The 20414-nt window shown below is 32.6% G+C and overlaps 1 protein-coding gene across 3 annotated transcripts in view; it reads left to right on the top strand.

Moving 5' to 3' along the window:
* The window catches only part of LOC113852903 (E3 ubiquitin-protein ligase UPL6), a 28209-nt gene extending 10110 nt beyond the window's left edge, over window positions 1–18099 (top strand). For 2 of the 3 annotated variants that reach the window (XM_027483301.1, XM_027483300.1), the window contains exons 6-27: window positions 133–313; window positions 1022–1204; window positions 2211–2393; window positions 5462–5537; window positions 6023–6141; window positions 6249–6550; window positions 6694–6790; window positions 6961–7104; window positions 7606–7689; window positions 7766–7852; window positions 7998–8138; window positions 8235–8360; window positions 9115–9213; window positions 11108–11175; window positions 11549–11615; window positions 12147–12317; window positions 12404–12493; window positions 14380–14460; window positions 16175–16248; window positions 16322–16393; window positions 16505–16594; window positions 17633–18099. In XM_027483301.1, coding sequence (XP_027339102.1) covers window positions 133–313; window positions 1022–1204; window positions 2211–2393; window positions 5462–5537; window positions 6023–6141; window positions 6249–6550; window positions 6694–6790; window positions 6961–7104; window positions 7606–7689; window positions 7766–7852; window positions 7998–8138; window positions 8235–8360; window positions 9115–9213; window positions 11108–11175; window positions 11549–11615; window positions 12147–12317; window positions 12404–12493; window positions 14380–14460; window positions 16175–16248; window positions 16322–16393; window positions 16505–16594; window positions 17633–17699 — 2602 coding nt within the window. In that variant the 3' untranslated portion in view covers window positions 17700–18099. The remainder of the gene's footprint in view (window positions 1–132; window positions 314–1021; window positions 1205–2210; window positions 2394–5461; window positions 5538–6022; window positions 6142–6248; window positions 6551–6693; window positions 6791–6960; window positions 7105–7605; window positions 7690–7765; window positions 7853–7997; window positions 8139–8234; window positions 8361–9114; window positions 9214–11107; window positions 11176–11548; window positions 11616–12146; window positions 12318–12403; window positions 12494–14379; window positions 14461–16174; window positions 16249–16321; window positions 16394–16504; window positions 16595–17632) is intronic. The other variant, XM_027483302.1, reaches the window with a different exon arrangement.
* Window positions 18100–20414: the final 2315 nt, after the last annotated feature.

Genomic DNA, 20414 nt, shown 5'->3' with positions numbered 1-20414 from the left:
TATTATTTGTTTTGATACTAAAGAAATCCTCTTCCTTTTTTCTTCTTTCATTGAGTACATAATTTTTTTTTTATTTCTGCTGCTAGTTTTTTTTCTCGTGTTATCTTGCTTATATAGTATTTTACTGGACAGAAATAAGTTGAAGGACCAGCTTTTATTCACTCTGGTGGAATCTAATGTGTCAGCTACTCCGTTATTGGAAGTCTTAGTATTGTTGATAGATCCCAAACTGCCATGGAGCTGTAAGATAGTAGGATATCTGTCTCAAAACAATGCTTTCAGCCTACTTAGGGAGATTGTTCTTACAGGAAAGGTAGCTCTGCAATTCATTTTTTCTTCATTTTTATTTCTTGCTACCCTACACAATTAACCCCATCTAATGTATATCTTGGTTAACATGTTTATACTTTGTGTAGGATAACTAAATACTAGAATGATTAATAAAGTCAACTTATGAATGATGTTTGTATGTATGTTAATTTTGAATCAATTATCATCCTAGAATGTAAATACAGGATAGCCTAAATTGTAATTCTTTCTCTTCTTTTTATTGTCTTTGAGAGCATGCATTATTCTCGATACCATCCTTGTCTGAAGTTTTCTTGATGTCAAAGGAATAAGCAGGGGCAATAATAATTTGGTTTACCTCTGATTTCATTCCCTTCTTTGTTATAAAAAAAAATCCTTGTGTTGTAGAGGCTTCACTAGACATTCCAATTCTTCCCTCAGCCATTCTCCTCATGAGTTCACAGAGAATATGTTTTTGACTTAAAGTTATGTGTTTGAACTTTGAAGAGACTTCCGTTCATTATACACATCTATGTCCTTTCATGTGTAATAATTAGTTTAATTATGAAATTCTGTGTCAGTAGATCAAATATACAATTGAAACTTATATTCCATCCATGTTAAAAGGTTAATCTGACTGTTTCTAGTTTTGTTATTTCATATGATATTCGTTTTATCTATTACATACTGTGCTTCACATGAACACATAAACTCCCTAAATGATCTACTGCAGGATAATGCTCAAAATTGTATTTACAGTGAAAAGGAATCATCATTGGAGCGTGTGCTTACCATTGCAATATGTCACATTGGTCAGAAGCCATGTATCTGTTCACATGCTGATCCAGCACATAGCATCTCATCACAGATCCTTACAATTCCTTTCTTGTGGCATGTTTTTCCAAACTTAAAACAGGTATTTATGATATTAATTCTATTTGGTGGATGTCCGTTTCTTTGTGATAAATACAAGTTAAAGGGAGGTTTTAATCATCAAAGATGTGTATCTGTTTTGTAAATATTAAGGGGGAGCTAAGATCAGGAAAGATGTTATATGGTTCAAAGGATCTAGAACATTAACTTAGAAACCTTGTATGATGAAATTCATGGGAAACCACTGAAATAAAGCATGAATGTAAAGCAATTTTACCTGATGAATTTTAAACTCCTTTCAAATTCCTTCTATTCCTCTCTGTTGAAATACACAAAATTAAAAATTTTAGTGCATACGACCAGGCCTTATAATCTCTCTTTGCACTGATGGATAGCACTAAAATGTGAAATCAACTAATATAATGTAACCTGATAAACCTCAACTGGAGGAGAACGAGTCAATATGCTATGCATAACTCAAAATGTTAGGAACCCATATTAGAAAATGGGAAAAGGAAAGACAGATTGTATTTCTTGATTGATTGCAAAGGAACAGAAGAATGGACAGAAAACTCTCCTCCAAGGGTTTCACCTCCTTAAAGTTTTCTCCTTTCAGAAAGTGCAAAAGCTCAAGTCTCAGATGAGACAAGAATGAGTGAATCCCTTTCCCCTTACATCCTCTTATTTGCTTAACTAACTTCCTAACTCCTAACAAATAAGCAACTGGACAATATGAAAAATATGATTTTTTTTTTTTTTTTGTCAATAGTTATTTTCTTTATCATGTGCTTATGGACCTCTGCAATCTGCATGTTAAGTAGAATCCATGGGATTGGGGGTAACTCAAGCTGATTAAGAATGAGATTATTTTTTGATTTTTTTTATTGCTTATGTCCCTAATATTTTGTCTTTCAATATCTCTAGCCTTCATCTTGGAGTTTCCTTTATGTGTTTGTTAATGTTCTAGACATATTTCTTTTCTACTAACATATTTCTTTTCTCCTAACTTTGCCTAGTCTTGTTAAATTGGATTCTTTTTTGGTACTCAGGTTTTCGCAAAACAGGGCCTGAGCCAACATTACATTCATCAAATGGCAAAATTTGTGCCAAATCTGATCAGCTGTCTACCTAAGGATATATCAGATGAATTTCCTACCTATGCCTGTCTTCTTGGAAATATATTAGAAACTGGCGGAATTGCTCTGGCTCAACCTGACTGTTCATTTGAAATGGTAAGAAAATTATTCAGTAGAATAGGCCAATTGTTATTTTCTTTCTAAGTTTAATTTGCTTCATATATATCTCGCTTCATGACTTGTATAGGAGTAGGTCCAAGTCTCAAATATTGGTATCTCAATGGATATTATACATTTTTTCCCCCTTTGATAAAGGAAGAAGTGCATGAATATAAAAGGTGATTGCACAGAGATTGGAGGATAGGAAATTGTCCTGAAAATTGGAACACAAAACAAGGAGATAGAAGAAGCAAAGATTCCCATCCCCTAAACATGTTTGGTAAATGAAATCCCTCTAAAATAACCATGAATGTTAGAGGAAGTTGAAACCAAATGCCTTATTGTATCACAAAGAAACTATTCTGAGATCTCCCCCTAGCCAAATGCCTTGACGGATATACATTTCATGCTGTTAGATTTTTGATATTTACTTATTGATGGTTTTACCTTGAGTTTACTTATTAGGCTTTTAAATGCAGTGGTTTTATAAAGGGATAGAGAAGATTGTTTCAAAGGAGAGGGTTTGTCTATAAAGCAGGATACAAGATGGACTTGAATTTACAAAGTAATAAATACAATGATACAGTAATAAAGGCTCACGACATCACATTCCTAGTGATTAGGAGTGAATAATTCTTCATGTGCTACTGCTATCCTAATATTAACATGTGCTATTTTCTAACCCTGATTATCAGTTTGACACTAATGTATATAAACTGAAGCATGGCATATTAGGTAGCCAGTCTTTTGGGTCATTGCTACACTTAAATTGTCTGAGTCTCAGTTTCATTGCAATCATTAAGCTCATCAATGTCTCAAAGGCATCATATCCATACTGATTCCTATTGTTTTTTCTTTGAGTTTTGAAAACTTTTCCTCTATTGGTAAACTTTGAACATTTACTGTTTACAACCAGTTGGAGCTCATGTGCTGCATTCATTTTTCCAAAACATCCTGGAAAAAATTATAATAAATACAGAAGTATTTGTAATTATTACATTATTCAAGTCTATACATACTTTGATTCTGCTTTGCTTTGACACCATTTGTATACGTGAAGTTGTGAACAACTGATCATATATGTAAAAGTTTGGTAGGAATTTGGAACAACACCTTGAATTTGTTTAGATTAGATTAAGGTCTGACACATTTGATTCTGATCTGATTTATTTTCCAATTTATCTCTTATCCTTTGTATTTGTGTTTCTGTTTCCTAAGTTGTCTCTTATCCTTTGTGTTTGTATTTCTGTTCCCTAAGTTGTAGCAGGAGATTGGTTAATGTTTTTAACCAACAATGCCTATATCTTTCATCCTTGTATAATCTCAAATGAATTTGATAGAAAATTATAACTTCTTCAAAAACTGCATGGCATCAGAGCTTTGTTCTCTGATCCAAAGAACTTCTCATCAGTGGTGACTACAGTGATGAAGATGAAAGGAGAAATCCTAAATCCTTCGAAAACCTCTACCATGTCATCAAGGAGCAGCCAATCATGTTCTTCCTCATCTTCCATCAATGCCCTATCCCAATGTTCTAGTCTACTATTCATTATTCACGAACTTAATGGGGTAAGTGAGTGTTGCATGGTTTGTGATCCAAATGGTGGGTCGTTTGCGATCCAAGACACTCAACAATTTCCAATTTTAGAATGTATTTTATTGCGTGGGAAGAAGAATCCAAGAGCACTTTCAAGAAAGGAATGCAGACGATGGATGTTACATGAGTAGTTTTTAAGATGTATTGCTGACAATAGTACTTTCTGGCATTGATTAGCAAAGGAAGAAGAAGAAAGAATCCAGCTTATGAAACTTATGCTTTTGTTAATTTATGACTTAATGAAAGTATTTTAGCATTGTTATTTTTTAAGTTATGTTTTATGTATTGTAAATTTTATTATATACATATATATAGTCTATGAGTGCTTAGTAATCCGATGCTAAATGAATTTCGATCAAAAAAGGAAAACCAAATAAGTATACCCCGTGGTCCTATAAAGGTCATGTACCACATATCCTTATTCACATACCAAATGGTACTGCAAAGCTTGGAACATTCCCTACCTTGAATGGGCTTATGTGTGAATTTGACACTGGATGGGTAAAGGAAAAATTAGGGTACGTGACTGGAGATCCTGCAACCTGGAAAGAATGATCTTCACCTGCAAAAAATGGAAATCTGAAAATTCCCTTATAATTGTGTGCCTAATCAATTCAACGGAACCAGTAATTGGGAAAACTTAACTATTTTTGTCAACAGCCAAGAATATCTGGTGGAGTACGTGATTCCACCTTTCTGGTCATTTCCAAGCTTTACATTGGGAACAATTGGGGTGTCTAGTAGTCTACTGGTCAGCATTGGCTCATTCCAATCTCCTTAAGATGGTCTAGAATGTATTTTCTATGAGAAACAACAATTCCCCTTTTCTGGATCTTGCAGCTTCCATCCCCCAAATTTATATTAAGTGATCAAGATCCTTAATTTCAAATTCTGTAGAAAGTCAGTTCTTTAACCTGTTTATCTCTATTAAATCATCCACTGTAAGTACTTCATCATCATCCAAATACACAATTAACACAGCCATCTTCCCTTCAGATGAATGCCTTACAAACATAGTATGATCAGCTTTACCTTGCATGTAGCCTTGTTTTTTAATGCACAAAGTGAATCTCCTGAACCAAGTTATCAGTGATTGCTTTAGTCTGTGTACTATTTTTGCATCCTGAATACTTTTTAGGAATAAAGATTCATCTTTATTATAAAGAGAATTTTGAAGTGAAAGTGTTATATGAGATTTAATTTCTCTTTGTTCTTTTAGAACCATGAACTTGTCCAATTATTTTGGTATTCATAAAACTTACTGACTAGGTGATTCAATCTAGTGGTGGTTTCAACTATCCATCTTCTAGGATCATTCTGAATAAAGCTTATCTTTAGATATTAGACATTGTAAATATCTTTTCTTTCATTTGGGTTGGGGGCAGTTTGATCTTTTGATGGGATTGGAGTTTGAATGCTTAAAATTTTGTTGTATTTTCAAAGTTGATTTTTGTTTGTTTCTATTCAGGCCATAGACCTCGCTGCTGTCACTACGTTTTTGCTGGAGGGGCTCCCATCTTTGACAAGATCTGATGGTAGAGAAAGTATGCTTTCTAATCACACAAGTTTTTCTTGGTCTCATTAAAGATATTTCTTTTCTTCTTAACAAATTGTATTGAATAATGTCTTCTTTCATCTCTTTTCTTTTCTTTCTTTCATTATGTCATGAATAAAAAAGCCCAAAAAGCTTAAGCTGTTACGGCAAGGAAAGAAATATGTACGCTTTTATATTCCTTCCAATACCGTAACATCACAGCCTGGTTGTACCTGCAAACACTAGCAAATTACTTCTCCAAAGTCGAAGGATATACCCATTCTTCTCCTAGAACCCTGGATAAATTGATCTCAGAGCATATTCTACTTATGCAAAAATAAGTGAGCTGTTGTCTCTATATTAGACTTGAGCATAACTCTGCAGCCATGGGAATTTGCTTAATCATAATTATTAAATTTATCATTTTTTAAAGTAAATGTGAGGCATTTCTTTCTCTTTACCATTTGTTTTTAAGCTGTTGAGTGTTAATTTTAGATTCTGTGATTGCTGAGGATGATATGACTAGTGATGATGAAGTCATGGAAGTAGCTTTGGACAGGAAATTGAATCAACAAATTTGTAATGCCATAGATACTCGCTTCCTTCTGCAATTGGTACTCCATCTTGCAAATGTCCTTTGTATTGAGTGTCACTGAAAATTTTCTTTGCCATTTTTTTAAAGAAAAATTGATGGATAATTTGGAGTTCTTGACATGTGCAGACAAATATATTATTTAGAGATTTTTCATTGGCCAATGGTTCAGATTTTGAGCCAGATGATAGGGAGGTTGCAGCTGTTGGTGCAGTTTGTGGATTTTTATATGTTATCTTCAACAAATTGCCTCTTGAAAGGATTATGACTGTGCTTGCCTACAGAACCGAACTTGTTCCTATGCTTTGGAATTTTATGAAGCGGTGCCACGAGAATAAAAAATGGTCATCTTTGTCTGAGCGGTTATCATACCTCTCGGGTGATGCACCTGGTTGGCTGTTGCCTCTTGCTGTATTCTGTCCTGTTTACAAGTAATAATCTTTCTTTGTTTAATAAATACTTATTTTGATGCATGAACTATTGCTCACTGTTGTTATATATTTTTTTAAATTCTAATTATATAATAATTTGAGCTTAATGATTTAAGTGTATCCTAACTTGTTTTTCCTTTCAGGCATATGCTTATGATAGTTGATAATGAGGAATATTATGAGCAAGAGAAACCACTATCACTGAAGGATATTAGAAGCCTCATTGTTCTGTTGAGGCAGGTAATGTTTTGAAATGGATTATCTAATTTTGCTAGACAAGTTGTTGAGAGTTCTGAGATTGAAATCCTTAGTTCTTAAAGGAAAAAAAGTTCAGTAATAAAATAACCTGTTTTACAAAAGTAACCTGTTTTGCAATTGTAGTTATGTTTTGAAGTTTCCTGTTTCTGCAGGCTCTATGGCAGTTGTTGTGGGTGAATCATACGACGTCTGCTAATTCGGTCAAATCAGTTCTTGTTAGCACAGCTAGTAAAAAGCAGTCTATTGAAGCCATTCAACAGAGGGTTAGCATTGTAGTCTCTGAACTACTGTCCCAGGTAGAACAGTAGAAACAATCATAGTTATATATCTAATTTCATGTTTCCTCTCTATTGAACTTGAAATCTGTCCATAATATTATGATATTTGTGATCTTCAAGGGTATCTCTTAATGCATTACATTGGAATGGGTTTGTTTATGCTTCTATGGTGCTATGCTCTTACAATTTCAAGCGATTTTCAGAGAGACTGGACAGTCTTACTGCATTTTATTCTTTATTTTTACTTTTTGATTTCTTTTTCTTATTCCATTTTGAAGGATAACTTATACTCTCTGTAGTTGTGCTTTCGCTCTTTCCTCACTTGTAATATTTCATTTTCTATTCAAAGAAAAAAACTGTCTGGAGGTTGTCCTTAATGTTCTAATTTTTATTCATATTACACGTTCCTTGGTCTCTCTTCCCTGAAACGGTATCAATATGCATTTGCTACCAATAACCATATGCTTATGAATTGGTTTTATCTTCATCCTAACTCGCCTTTTGAATTTCTTCCCATAGCTTCAAGATTGGAACAACAGACGACAGTTTACATCCCCCAGTGACTTCCATGCTGATGGGGTGAATGACTTCTTTATCTCTCAGGTATTGTCTCTACTATTGTTTTTTAGGGTGATATAAACAAAAAATTAATTTGGTGGTTTTGCAATTTTTTCTGCAGGCTGTTATTGAAAATACTCGAGCAAATGAAATTTTGAAACAGGCAGCTTTTTTGATACCATTTACTAGCAGGGTTAAGATTTTCACTGTAAGAATCTCACTCAATATTGATTTGATTTAGATATGGTTATGGATTTACAATGGATGGTAATGAGCAACTTTGGAGTTTGTGCATGCCATTATATGTGACTGGTTTCATAAACTTAACTATTGTCTATTTATTGTTTCATCAGTCTCAACTAGCTGCTGCTAGGCAAAGACATGGATCTCATGCTGTATTTACTAGAAACCGGTTTAGAATAAGGAGGGATCATATTTTGGAAGATGCTTATAATCAAATGAGCCAGTTGTCAGAAGATGATCTTCGAGGATTGGTAATGTCCTTTTCTAAGGCCTATGCTCATGTTTATTCCCCTGCTTTCTGGTCTTCTTGGGGGAACATGTAAATCATCCTTTTATGCAATTTTCAGATTCGTGTGACTTTTGTCAATGAATTTGGAGTTGAAGAGGCTGGAATAGATGGAGGTGGAATATTCAAAGATTTCATGGAGAATATCACACGTGCTGCCTTTGATGTGCAATATGGATTGTTTAAGGTCATATGAATATTGTCCTATTTTTTATGTTTCATGTTTGTTATAGATATAAAAACTGAAGATATAAGACTATTCATATACCTTCACCTAATAGCTTAAGCTTTTGGTCATGACATGGTGTTATAGCATTTATGATTACATGGTCCAGGTTCTAGAGTTTGAATTATATTACCCCACTTTTCTAACTAAAAGTTAGATTTTTGCTCAAGGTATGCTTCTGCATTATCCTTGCTCTAGCCCAAAGCATGGGAGGGCATGTTAAACATAAAATCATTCATGTGCTTTTCGCCTAACAAAACTTTTGGAATAGCTGGTTCGCTTGTAAACTATTCCCAGCTCTACTAATTGGCTTCAGCTTTTAGGAGAATTGATCCGTGACAATGTGACAGTATTGAACTTTAGCACCAAATTGAAGTTTTTTTATGTATCCAATTATCCATAAGTGGACATATGATTACAGTGGGGTGGTTGGAATGAATAACTTTAAAAAGAGTGAAGTGTATAGAATTCTAGTGAATAAATAAACTTTGCAGCTGTTTACTAAAATTTAAAAATATAACTAGTTAACAACTATGATGCCAAAGAACAACAACCCATCATCTATGTTGTCACTGAAAATATTAGGGAGATAAGTTTTGAAGTTTTGAAATGTATGATTGGACATTGCTTCAGCTAATATTTCTTTGATATTTCTTGTATGTTGTGATTTATTGGTTTTTGGTAATCTGAATTTCTGAAACATCAATGCTTCCAGGAAACAGCAGATCACCTACTTTATCCTAACCCTGGATCAGGAATGATACATGAACAGCATCTCCAATTTTTCCACTTTCTTGGTACTCTTCTTGCAAAGGTATGTTTTGTCCCTTTTTTACCCCTATCTACTTTTCTCTTTAATAAAGTGTGGTAAAATGTTTCACATTGCCTACGAGTATGGCCTAAATACTCCATATAAGATTTATAGGATCCTTCTCCCTTGAACTTGCATTTGGGTGATCGTGAGTGTCGCGTTCAGACAAATTATTAAAAATCGAATTGCATAAAAATTATGTAATAAAAGGTGCAATCCGAGTCATCTTTCAACGATGATAACGTTATACGATTATAAAATTAGAAGGGGTTTGATTTATAGAATAACACTAATTAGAATCAAAAGTTAACAAAAATTAAAAACTCTAATCCAAGAATTTAGAAGAACTACGACCACTCTATCACTGGATTCCAAGAAGATGCATCAACCAACAAATTAGTGATTAATATTAAATTCGAATGAAACTTCAAATCAAATTAAGCATTCACACGAGAACCCTCATGCATTCGATTAACACATAATTCGATCGAAGTTCAGAAACTTCTAGAACTTAATCGATTTGTGTTAATTTAATTCACCAATACCATTAATCTTAGATTTCAAACCTGAAAATTTAATTCACACTCTTTTAAAAATTAATTACATACACCAATCGAATAATATGTAATCAAACAACTACACAATTATCAATCTAAACGAAGAACTTCAATTCGAAATCATAATTAGCAAAAGGAGAAAGAAGAAAGAGATAAAACCGAATTTTTTGTTGAATAAATTGCGAAACCGATCCTCAAGAGTGTCTCAGCCCTTTTTCAATTCCTAAAACATAAACCTAATCTAACTTGGCGTCTCAATCAACCCTGTTACAACCTATTGCCTTAATTTAAATACAGGCTCTTAAGGGTTAAAACCTAATTAATAATTATTCAATTACATTAATCCTCTACTCAATAGTTGTCTTTGGAATCCTTATTTGTTCAAATTCAAATTTTGGAGGAAAAGTTTTGTTTGTAATTGCTGCTCAGTATCCATGATGAATCCCCGAAGATCTTTGGTGGTATTTTTGGCCATGAAGATCTATCTTATTTGATTTCTGATATGAAGAGAAATTGTAGCCCTGAATGTTAGCTTCAAAACGCAACTGAAATGGGCTTAAACGGACATCTGTGGACTGAGATATGACTCAAATATTGCACCAAAGTCAGAACTGCGAGTGCAGCGTTCCAACTTTTTTCAGGCCCAGTTTCAGTTTCAGTTTCTTATCATCAGAATTGGTTTCTGACCTCTACATAGGAATTGTGCGCCTTTTTCTTAGTTTTCCTACAAATTAAGAATCATAATGAAATGAGCTCTATAACTCAAGATATGGCCTACAAACCAAAACAGTATTAGAATATGCCAAATACTAGAAAAATTAAATAAAACTCAAATAAAATTTAAACATCATAAAATGATCCAATTCAAACCAATTAAACACAAAAGAGGATTAATGAGCTAAGAATGAGAGGAAATAAGGTTATAAAAATCCAATTGATCATTGGGTTAAGTTATGTTCAAATATGGTATCAAAGTTTATACAGTCTTAATATTGGGTCACTTGTAGATGTCTAATCCTACAAATTTTGTGCTTTGGATGTCCAGTGTTGGATGTGTTTAAATGTCACATATTGGTTAGGAATATAGTCAAAATAGTCCTTCTAAGACTTGGACAATTTTCTCCCCTTGAGCTGGCTTTTAGGGTTGAGTTAGGCCCCATCAATTTCAAATAATGTAGGGCCTTGCATAGTCACCAAATGTGCTACCTGATGCTGCTGTTCTATCTTCTTTGTCACATGATCGATCGGTTTGCATCCTATTTTTTGGGTGGATGGTTTTTTTTCTTATATTCGTGTGCTTAATTGGAACCAAACTTCTCACTTGCATATTACATTTGCAGGCTATGTTTGAAGGGATTTTGGTTGATTTACCATTTGCTACATTCTTCTTGAGCAAATTGAAACAAAAGTAAGCTTTAAGACATCCTTTGGTTTGCCTGTTTGAGGTAGTTTTTTTTTTTTAATTTAAATGTAGATTGTTTATCCTCAAATCCTGAGTTCTCATGCATGCTTGCATACAGCTGCTTTATGCTGATGTTTGAGATTCATTAATGAGACTGGGTAGCATTCATGTAATGCATTGCTGGTTTTGAATGTGTTGTCTTTCTAAAAATGGATGGGTTGTGTGCACTTCTGATAAAAGTGTATTGCCATGATTGCAGTATATGTTGTCTCTGTTTTTGTTGAAGTTCGTTTGTGCATTTGATTGGAAATTAACATTCAAATGCTAAAGAGGTGGCTATACTTCCTGCTGTCTTACACCTCTTTTTCCCTTATATCAGGCACAACTATTTGAATGACTTGCCTTCCTTGGACCCAGAATTATATCGTCATCTTATCTTTCTGAAGGTATCCTCACTTTGTTTTCATTTCCTGGCATCCATTTCATTCTTGAGAAAACTCTTAAGAGTGTCTATTTTGTTTTCCCTAAGATGTTAGTATAACTACATAACTGGACATTTTTTTAATATAAATTTACAGATATAAACTATATACATATATATACATAACCATGGCATGGCTGACAGCAGCATGTTGAATTGTCCTGCCATAGGGATATGCACTAAATTTTGCAATGCCCAAACTATCGATAATTGTATAAATTATAAAATATTCTAATTTATAAAGCCAATAGGCCCAATACAAATATTTCTGAAATGTAGTATGCATTATAAGGTTTATTTGTTTCATACCTTTCGTACTTATCCTTACTAAACTAGCATGTGCCTATGCTAACTTAAAAAAGAAATCTGTAGAAGTATTTATTGACATCCCACATTGACTCAAATGTGACCAAAGTTGATAGATTACTCATAGGGCACCCTTGATTTTCTGAGTGAGTGTTCAACTTTTTCTCATTGAATCTGTTTTGACTAACAGCATTATAAGGGTGATGTTTCGGAGTTGGAACTATACTTTGTTATAGTAAACAACGAATATGGAGAGCAAACAGAAGAGGAGCTGCTTCCAGGGGGAAAGAACCTTCGTGTCACTAATGAGAATGTCATTACTTTTATCCATCTTGTAGCCAACCATCGCTTGAACTTTCAGGTAAGTAAATTTGTTTTAATCTGAATCACATCCCTTAGTACCCATGCATTTTGCTCCCAGTACATTAACAAAAATAATGATTTTAGATACGTCAACAAAGTTCTCATTTCCTGAGAGGATTTCAGCAACTTATTCAGAAGGATTGGATTGATATGTTTAATGAGCATGAACTTCAGGTTTTCTTCTAACTTGATTCACTTTAAGCCAGTGAATTTATCCTTTTTTTCTTTATTTTTTTTAGTTCCTTCTCTTGTATGGTGATGTTAAGGATCTGTTTGACAACTGGATGCTTATCATTTTCTCATGAATACTGTAATATACCCTTGCCACTGCTAGAGGCCTGGGTAAATAACTGTCTTTTGTCTGCCGTTGCAAATTATGTTCCTGGTGATACACAATTATAAAGTGAAAAGTATGCCTTTATGTCCCTATCTTTGCTTCTATGCCTTTGACCTTTCTTGAAGCTATCGTTTTCTGTTTCTGCTTTCTCTTCTTTTTTCTTGGCTGCTTTTGCATGACACTTTTCCTCCCATTCTGTGCTTTGAAGCTTCTACTTTGTGATAAATCAAAAGGGCCATATGTAACAATGTGCTAAGATAATTTTTTTGTTTTGTCTAATGTTAATGCCTATTTTGATGAGCATAAATTAAGGGAAATTTAGAAATACTTATAAACTGCATAATTAAAACTACACTTTGTTGTGAAATTCATCATATTGTTTATTGTTGTGTGATTGCAATTATTTTTTATGTGAGTTTTGGTCTAAAACAAACCTGTTAAACAAATTACAAAAGACCGACTATCACAAAAACTTAAGATACAAAAGCAACACTAAATTAAAGATTGAACTGATAGGAACCTAGTATCTTATTACAAAGAAATAGGGATAAACCCCAATTATAAAGCTAGAATGCTGCAGAACTTCAAGGATCTGCTCCTCCCAATGCTCAAAGGCCCCCATTTCCTCTCAAATGCCATAGTATCCCTCTCTTAACCTCCCCTCTTCTTATCTATAGGCAACATGCCTTATTTAAACTCACTAATGTACCATCTGATTGGGGGGGGGGGGGGAGGATTGTATCTAACATGAACTCTTATTATTGTTATTCAAAGAATTTTATGAGATGTCCAAAAGGAAATACAGCTCCCGTAAGGATGCCCAATCTTTCTACGGAGACCCCCTAGAAAGACTGTGCAGAACACTACAAGAAAAGCTAGAAAAACTTGTTGATCCCTGGTGAATTTAATTGGAGATTGGTGTCTAGGAAAGATTCTAGCATTTTTTCCCTATGAAATGCATCAAAGAACTACATTGTGAACAATGCCAAAGCTTTTTGGCAGTCTCTACTAATGTCAAATCTCCTAAATTTAACACAGGAATTGCTGAAGGTCCTTAGATGCAAACCCAGTGTTTACCAAAAACACCAAATGAGCTATTCCAGAGAAAGGAGACTGTTGACCATTGAAAGAACAAATAAGAACCAGTTTCCGAACTTGATCTGCACATTATGCAATAATCAAGAGATAAAGCAGTTAGAGGTTTTTGAATTTGAAGTAGATCACTGATATTAATCCTATTAAGAACAACAATCCAAACATAAAATTTGACCTCTGGATTAGAAGAGCGAGGCATTAAATCTGGCAACACCAAAAGAGACTGTCAATTTAATGAATTCCTATCATGCAAATTTCTAGAGAAGTGGAAATTTGAGGAAGCAATTGGGAATAAGAACAAAACTGAAAGCCATCAGCTATGCAATTTCGTTTGACCTTGCTTTAAAGTGCATTGCAAATGGTATTATTGTGTTTTAGATTGTAGCCATAGTTGGTTTTGTGAAACCTCTTATACTCCTAATACATATAGTAGCTGAAAGCCTTGGCCTTCTAATATGAACTTATTTGTTGAACTTCATTAGTTTGATGACTTTTGTCCTTTTTTATTTTTTTCCGCTAATTTTCTTGGGTGAAATCTTCAAATTGTTCTCCAAAACTTTTTGGAATCTGTATTTGTGCCACAATGCGTTTTAATATCCAACTTGATTGACATTATTTCTTTTCATAGCTTCTGATATCAGGTTCACTTGACAGCTTGGATGTTGATGATTTGCGGATGCATACAAACTATGCAGGAGGCTATCATAGTGTAAGCTTTCTGGCATTTTTGTGAGGATTTAGTCAGCAATGCCTAGCTGGAAACAGTCAAATGATACTGTAAAAGAAAAACATTCCTAGATTGATCTTTTGTATAGTTCTTTTAATACAGTTAATGATTAATTAGGTTTTATTTAAAAAATTTCCTAGATTGAACTTTGGCTAGGGCATGTTAGAACTTCTTATATTGCTTAGGTGGACCATTTAAAGAAAGGGAGGAGAAAAATGGGATTAACAGCCCTGGGAAGCTGAATAAATCAGCTGACTCCATGTAACTATCTGCACACAACCCAGGGTTTGTTGAAAGAGAGAAATATAAGAAGGGAAGACAGGGAGAGAGGGGGAAGGATTATAAGCGAGGGATTTATTTATTTATTTTGGGAGACCGTGCCTCTTGTAAGCCTTTGTCATTTTATTTTGGCTATTTCCATTCTGTTCCTTTCTTTTCTGACTCTATCACTAATATCAGTAGCAGGGGAGGATATACACGCCATATACTGCATATTTTCTAAACTTTGGTCTAGTTTCTGTCACCTTTACAGTATATCTATTTTGTATATTTTTCCAATCAAATACCTGTTTGTCATTTAACATGGGACTTTCACTTTTCTAGAAGTTTTTGGCTTGAGCTATAGAGAGACTAACTTATTATAAACCTTTATACCACCATTTTCAGCCAATTTGAATAGGAAAATTTGAACGTTAGATTCCTAGGGTGAGCGTTCTTGTAATTCTTCCTTTTAACTCCTTGCTCTCTTAACTTCCAGAGATTCCCTCTAGACAAGTCTTATTTCGAAGTCCAAATCTTCCTTATTATGATACTAATGACTTTTAGAGGATATATGGATTTGTCACTTTTTTCCCACTAATTTTTAACCTTCATTAGAATATCATGTGGTTTCACATGTTAAAATTCACTAATATTTGTAATAATTAGTATTTAGTAAGTTGCGCCTATTAACTCTCAGTCTAGGAAACAGCACCCACTTTGTCAATAGGGATGTGTATGTGTATGGATGTTCTGCTGCACAACAAATGTACTTTATAATAATCTGTTCGATTCGAAAATTCTCTAAATTATTCCCTTTTCCACTCAAGTAACTCCATCCTAAATCTTCCTCTCTAAATTCAACAAGTTCATAAACATTATACCATCTAATTTGCATTGTAAGGTGGCTACTTTCCTTTGGAACAATGTTTTTGGGTCCTCGTTGAGCACTGGGTTTGTCATTCAACATTGGATGAATTTTGATGTCTCATTCTAAAGGTCTTGGTAAAATGGAGGTGAAATTTTTTTGGCCGGGTTCAGTCTTTCCAACCCTTTGGATAATACATTTGGTTGGGGGAGGGGGGGATAAGGGAGCCTCTTGCTAAACCTGTTGCAGATCTGGTTGTTTACATCTTCTGGTTGCTGTTTCAGGGGAATTTCCTCCAACTAGTCTTTTTTCTTTTATTTGATGTTGGAGGATATCTTTTTCTCCCCCTAATTTTACTGATTTTTCAAAGGCATTTCCTTTTCTATTTAATAAAACTTTTCTATATAAAAAATGGTGTTTGTTGATCCCGTAGTTTATGTGTTTTATTTTTGCCATCCAGTCTAAATTTTTGGAGTTTGAATGTCATGATAGGAAAGCCAACTCTGTGTCTTGAACCGGCTTTTTTCTTATTTGACTTGTGAAATTTTGACATATGGTTTCTTCTGACAGGAGCATTATGTGATTGAGATGTTCTGGGAAGTTCTCAAAGGCTTTTCATTGGAAAACAAAAAGAAATTTTTGAAGTAAGATATACATAGTTATGTGATATGATTTAGTGGCTCTTTTCATTAAATAACAAATTTATTATCTTTACAGGTTTGTGACAGGTTGTTCTAGGGGACCATTGCTTGGATTCCGATATCTTGAACCTTTGTTTTGCATACAAAGGTGAATGCTTTAATTGCATTAAATATTTGCTCAAATTGTTTTCTTTTCACTGATTCTTGTATCCTGCAAAGACAAGATCACAGTGAAATTATCTGATATCTCTTCTTGTAGGGCCGGTGGTAATGCTTCAGAGGAAGCTCTTGACAGATTACCCACCTCAGCTACTTGTATGAATCTGCTAAAGCTTCCACCTTATAGAAGGTTTGTCATAGTGCCAGCTTGTCTTTGCAGTTTGCTGTGCAAACATAGAATTCTGTTTATTGTAGAACTTGAGAATTGTCAGAATTGAATATATTGGAACTGATGATACTGACATGATAATGAGAAATTTTGTTCTGTCAATTAGCAGCATATATTTATTAAATAAATTGAACTGATTGGCTAGACTACATTGGAAACTAAAATTAATCTAGAGAACTGTGACATAGGTTGAGATTCTTTAGATGTGCCATTAACTGTCTGTCTAGCGTCTCCTGGAGGCAGGAGAAAGTTTTATTGTGTACAAGATATCACTTAGGAATGATGTTTGTCGTGCTGTAGGAATATTGAAATATTATCTCAGCTGATTTAAAAATAAATACACTATTTTAGTTGAATTAAAATCTTATAGGGGATTTTGGATATTAATTTATGAAATAATATTTTTTTTTAATTGAAAGTGCTTAATTTATGGGTGTCGGTTCTTAGAGGATCATTTAAGAGTTTGACTTTGAAGATATTGTTATGTAGGGCTAGATGTGACTCATTATGTATTTTTTTTTTTCTAACGTGCATCTAAGGATACAATAATAAATCAATAACTACTATGTTTTTTATAAGAAATTGTAGCATTAATGTTATTATTGCATTATAGTTCATGACATCCTGTGATTTCTAATAAAAATTTTCTATTGATATACTTTTTAAAATTTTAGTTTTTGACTGAGTTTGGTTGTTGAATATTTCATACATTGTTCATGTGGTGGTTTACTGCAAATTGTCAAGGGAGGGAGGATGGATCTCTGGTTTATGATTTCGATATTACTGTTTTCCCTATAATTTTTTTACCGCCCTTGATTAGGACTCTGAAAACTAGGACAGCTTTTGAGGCACAATAACGGGAGCCATCTTTCTTTAGCATATATTCATGCATCTTTATATTGCCTTGATACCGTTGTTTAGATTTTATTTTAATTCATCCTTTTAGTTATGTTTTGCCTGTTAACTATTTCTCTAACGAACACTCATCTTCCAATACAGTAAGGAGCAAATGGAAACCAAATTACTTTATGCCATAAATGCTGATGCTGGCTTTGATTTGAGTTAAAATGAGGCACTGCAATTCACCACATCCTACGTTTCCATACTAGTAGAGGATCACTCACTACTAGACAATCGTCAAAGCGGCACAGAAGACAAATATTTTCCGATAGTTGTGAGAACTGAGAATAGTAATGCCGTGTATATATTTTTATTTTTATCTTGTTTGTCAATTTGTCTCTAAATGTAAATATACCTAAATATAAATTTTGTAAAATTCACTTTTTGGCAGGAATTTTTTTCACTGCTTGTATAATTAAGAAAGATAGATATGCGGTAGGATATTTGTGTAATATTAAATTTGTATAGGAATTCAAAACTGAAGGAACCAACGATGTTTTCATCCCTACTTCACTACACTGTCCCCTTGACGTTATAAAACATGACGCCACTGCATAGAATATTATTCAGTAATAGTGGATTTTTTTCATGTTAAACAAGATGAAGTTAAATCTTATAAATGTTATGTATATTGATTATTAAATTATCAAAACACATTACCAACTGGACCCTCAAATGGTTTTAGACCTTGCTAAGATTAGAATGTGGACTTGGGTGAAAGGGAGAAAACAGCCTTTAACATCTTACTATGAAGGAAAGTAGTCCTTTGACACCCATTAAATGGATGTGCAATGGGCAGGGAGAGGTAGAAAGGAAAAAAAGAAGATAAATAATAGATGTAAGACAACTGAGAATAAAATATAATAGTTGCATTATGAATGGTATTTGATTGAATGTTTGTTTGTATTTAATAACAGCAGTGGTTATAGTGAAAAAGGTCAGGAGAGGTAAACTCCAGTTAATAAATATTTTGCCAATAAAAAAGTTTGACTTTTTTTAGAAAACTTTTAATTCATTTCTAAGCTTTGTGTTTCATTATATTAGCCCTTTACCAAGAATGACGATCAATCAAATATTTTTGTTGTCATCACTAAACATTAAAAAGTTTAATTGTCTAGTTAATCTCTTAACTTTAATTTGTCACTAAGTTTTTCAAAGATGTTGTTTGGCAACTATTTTAGCCCTATATAAGAATGAAATATAACATTTAACATTTTTGAGAAATTAATTTGACAACATATTAACTTTTTTAGAGATTAATGTAATGATGAAACTTTTGAAAGACTAATTTGATGATGATTTAAATCATTGAGGGATTCTTCTAGCGTTTCAAAATTTTGAAATATCAATAAGGTGATGCATTCAGTTATAGAAAATTAAATTGAGAGTTCTCTGCCCCTCTCTTTTTTATTTTTAATTCTATAACTTATTTTCAATGAAAATAATTTGATATTAAACAAAATATGTTCATATATTATCGTTATTAATTTAAAACCTAACAATAAGGAATATAAAATATCAAGTTGTGTTTAAGAAATAATTGATTCACAGTCAAAGTCTTAAGAGATGCATTCAACAGTTAAGTACACTTAAGGAATAAAATGATAATTTCATATTACAAGACTTGTAAAATCACATTTAACTCTTGGATAATTACTGAAAGAGCGTTTAGATAAAAAAATTTTAAAATATTTTAAATGGTATAATTTTGTTAAACTTTAATCATATTTAGCATTATATTTATTTTGCTTCACCTTTAAAACACAAAAGGCTATGTTTAGTTTTCACTGTATAGTCGAGATTTTTATTGAAATTGGTTAGGTGTTTATGTATAACAACAAAAACTTTAATGCTATGTCAATATACTTTCATAATGAACAATGATAACTACTTTCAATTATAAATATATATAAAAAAAATACTAAGGAAATAAAAAAAGAGAATACATGTTTTTTAAATAAGGTTAATGCTGTTTTTGCTTCTTGGTTTTTTGGATTAAAAGACTCTAATGGGTGGTGGACTTTAAGAAATGAACGTAAGCTTCAGGAATACAAATATTCCGAGTTTGTATTAAATGCATGGAAATTAAAAATATTGGACAAGTGTTTTTTTCTTTTCAACATATTACATTTTCTTAATGTAAATGTAGGTGTGCTTGTGATAATGCCTTTTTCTTTTTCTTTTTCTTTTTTCCTTTCATAAAAGCACAATACTAGGTTAGTAGGAATTTCCTTTTATCTTATTGAGTATACTATTCAAGATGTATTTTATTTCATAGTTAATCACCTCTTAATTTTATAAGGCATCATTATTTTATTTTAAAAAACTTCTTTCGACCATTTACTCTCAAGAACCAAAAAGAATAAAAAAAGTTTATCTTAAATGTATTACCTTTAGATAAAACTTCAAATTAAAGCTAAGACTTTTTTTTAAGAAGAAAAAAGCTTTAACACATTCTATTCTACATAAAAATAAAATAAATAAAGTTATAAATCTTTAAATAATACATACATAGATGTATGTTTAAAAAATATTAATGTCAAATTAATCGCATAATTTTTGAATTTTATTCATTTAGGTTTCTAAATTTATTGTCAAATTTCAACTTATTTATTTAACTAACTAAATATATTTGATTGATTATTTGAATTAAAATATTATAAAAATAAATAAGTTTATGTTAATTTTTAACAATTAACTAATGCTCAAAGTCATGAGTTTTTTAATTTGACTTTTAAACGCAAAATTTAAAATAAAACATACTCAGCTAAAATAAAATAAAATTAGTTTTCAATTCATCTTCAAAACAATTTTACTTCAATTAAAAAAAAATTAATTTAGTTAAAAAATAAATCATACAATTTTTATATATTTTTTAAAA

Source organism: Abrus precatorius, unplaced genomic scaffold, assembly GCF_003935025.1.
Source record: "Abrus precatorius isolate BTA unplaced genomic scaffold, Abrus_2018 Scaffold10, whole genome shotgun sequence".
Classification (NCBI taxonomy): domain Eukaryota; kingdom Viridiplantae; phylum Streptophyta; class Magnoliopsida; order Fabales; family Fabaceae; genus Abrus; species Abrus precatorius.
The sequence above is the reverse complement of the archived record's forward strand: the minus strand, read 5'-3'. Positions and strand labels throughout refer to the sequence as shown.